The 2,345-nt window shown below is 37.2% G+C and overlaps 1 protein-coding gene across 1 annotated transcript; it reads left to right on the plus strand.

Annotated features, from left to right (window-relative positions):
* Positions 1-1,157: 1,157 nt before the first annotated feature.
* LOC131042002 (ethylene-responsive transcription factor ERF016) lies at positions 1,158-2,345 on the plus strand. The gene has a single exon (XM_057975293.2). The coding sequence runs from the start codon at positions 1,609-1,611 to the stop codon at positions 2,137-2,139; it is 531 nt and encodes a 176-aa protein (XP_057831276.1). The 5' UTR covers positions 1,158-1,608; the 3' UTR covers positions 2,140-2,345.

A 2,345-nucleotide genomic window follows, 5' to 3' on the forward strand; every position in this document is an offset into this window, starting at 1 on the left:
AAGAAGTTCAGTTGCATTGAAAAGACTCTTTTCTTGAATAAATCAAAGAATTATCTATTTTTATCACAAGTGCATGGAATTAATTAATTCTTATTTCTAATGCAACTTGAACTTCTTATTTAAATGCATTTCAATTAAACTATAATTGGAATCTATCTCGAAGTTAACTGAACTTGATTTCTCAATTGTTCAATTAATTCTAAATTGTGCTTTTTCTTGATCTTGTGAATTCTCTATAAATTCAACCTTCAGCTCTCATTCAAATCACCCCAGAGATATTTGAGAAACACCTTGGAGATTATTATTATGTTGATTTTCCTCTAGAGTCATTGAAGATCTTGTCCTTGCTTTTTTTAAATTATTGCATCTTAGTTTAATTAGTTTTTTTTTCCATATTAGTTTATTTCATTATTGTTTGAATCACTATTGCTTGAATTAATCATCCATCTTGCATCCATATAGTTTAATATCATGCTCATATAGATTAAATCCTTTGTCTTGGTGTAGTATAGTCACTAGTATTGCTTATAAAAATCTGAGAGTAATCTTATACTCACATCTTTTAGAAGACAATTAGTCGCTTTGTTATGGTTTATTATTTATTGATTATTGCTTTACTAACCATACATGTAATGACTTAATTGAAATGTTGTGCCTGCAACTATCAGACTCTTTTCACTTTTTCACACACACAAAAAGAACCAAAAGTAGAAAGATTTTATATCTCAAAGAGCCAAAAGTAGAATGACATGCAAAATTGAAATGAAAGAGTTTTTTTATGTCTAAAAGAACCAAAACTAGAATGACAAATAGAACCAAAGATCCTCATACATGTGAAATTAAAGACAATTGTATATCAAGTAGTCTATATCAATCATTATATTATTCATTCTTAAAACAAGAAAAAATACTAAATAAACAGCTTTCATCTCTACAACATAAAAACGCCCCTACTAAATAAACACTTTTCCTCTCTACGAAATTAAGACGCCCCTAGCATCCATGGGGGACAGGTTCAATGTACCAAGAGACATTCCAAGAGACATCAATTTATGTCACTTGTAAGGTGTTTGTCTATGTAAAGTAATACATCCCATCTATAGCAAACGTCAGGAATAAACCAAATTGCATGTTTACTTGACAAGAGCATAAGTTGGTTTAGTGTACTCAACAATGACCAGAATCCTCAGGCTCTGCAAAGGGAGATGGATGAATGCAAATGACAAATCTGTACTGTCTATATAAATTGCACGCTGTAATCCAGTTGCCCAAATTGCTCAAATTGTTCGGTCCCAGTTGCTCGAATATGCTGTTACAAGCCAATCCAATCCTTACAAAAATATGATGGTATTTAAGAATGTCGGAGTCCCACCGCCGCAAAAGCCTGGTAGGACCTCCCATCTTCCGATTTTTTTTATTCCACCGCCTAAAGCTTTTAAAATTTCACTTAAGATCTGATTTCCAATGCCAGATCGGCACAGGATAGCCATAAAATACGTAATCAATAAATAAACAAATCACAGGGATATCAAATGTTGTGGGCTTATAAGAAAGCTTAAAGAAAACCCTCCCGGAAAAGGGAAAAAAATCTTATTCTAGAAATTTAGAATGGGGGAGAGAAGAGACCCAGGTGGAGTCGATCCCGTAACGTCTCGAGCCACAGAAGAGGGTGTGGGAAGCCGAAGATACAGAGGTGTGAGGAAGAGATCGTGGGGGAAATGGGTTTCTGAGATCAGGATGCCCAACTGCAGGTCCCGGGCATGGCTGGGTTCGTATCCCACTGCTGAACAAGCTGCTCGCGCTTATGATGCCGCTTCTTACTGCTTGCGCGGTCCTTCTGCTTTTCTGAATTTTCCTGACTCGCCTCCGGATGTACCCTACCCCTGTGACAATTTGTCCCCTGAGGAGATTCGAACCCTGGCCGCTGAAGCTGCGGCTAAACATGCTACGCTTCCGCTTTTTACAGATTCCGGCGAGAGGCCGTTGACGGGCAGCCAATCGCCTTCCAGTAGTGTCACTGATCTGCCCCGGCGACATGTTTCTCCTCCCCCGGTTTCGTCGCCCTCCACAGATCCACATCCCACTCACTTGAATTTCCCCAACCTAAATGAAACTTTCAGACTTTCCGACCTAGGTTAGGGTTTCAGCAGAGATCTTTTCGAGTAATATATTCGCATGTAAACTAACATTTGGGAGTTAATAAAACCCTGTAAACATTTTTTTTTTCCCGGAAGTATAGTCTAGGGTTTGAAGATATGTGAAATATTGTTAAATAGGGCGAGTAGAAAGTTTTATCTTTTTCGTTTCTGGGTTCTTTCTGTTGAATGAAATATTTTTCTTGGTTA

Source organism: Cryptomeria japonica, chromosome 1 (assembly GCF_030272615.1).
Source record: "Cryptomeria japonica chromosome 1, Sugi_1.0, whole genome shotgun sequence".
Taxonomy (NCBI): domain Eukaryota; kingdom Viridiplantae; phylum Streptophyta; class Pinopsida; order Cupressales; family Cupressaceae; genus Cryptomeria; species Cryptomeria japonica.

Excerpts from the sequence above, each read along its gene's own strand:
- LOC131042002 (XM_057975293.2), top strand. The coding sequence starts at position 1,609 with ATGGGGGAGAGAAGAGACCCAGGTGGAGTCGATCCCGTAACGTCTCGA.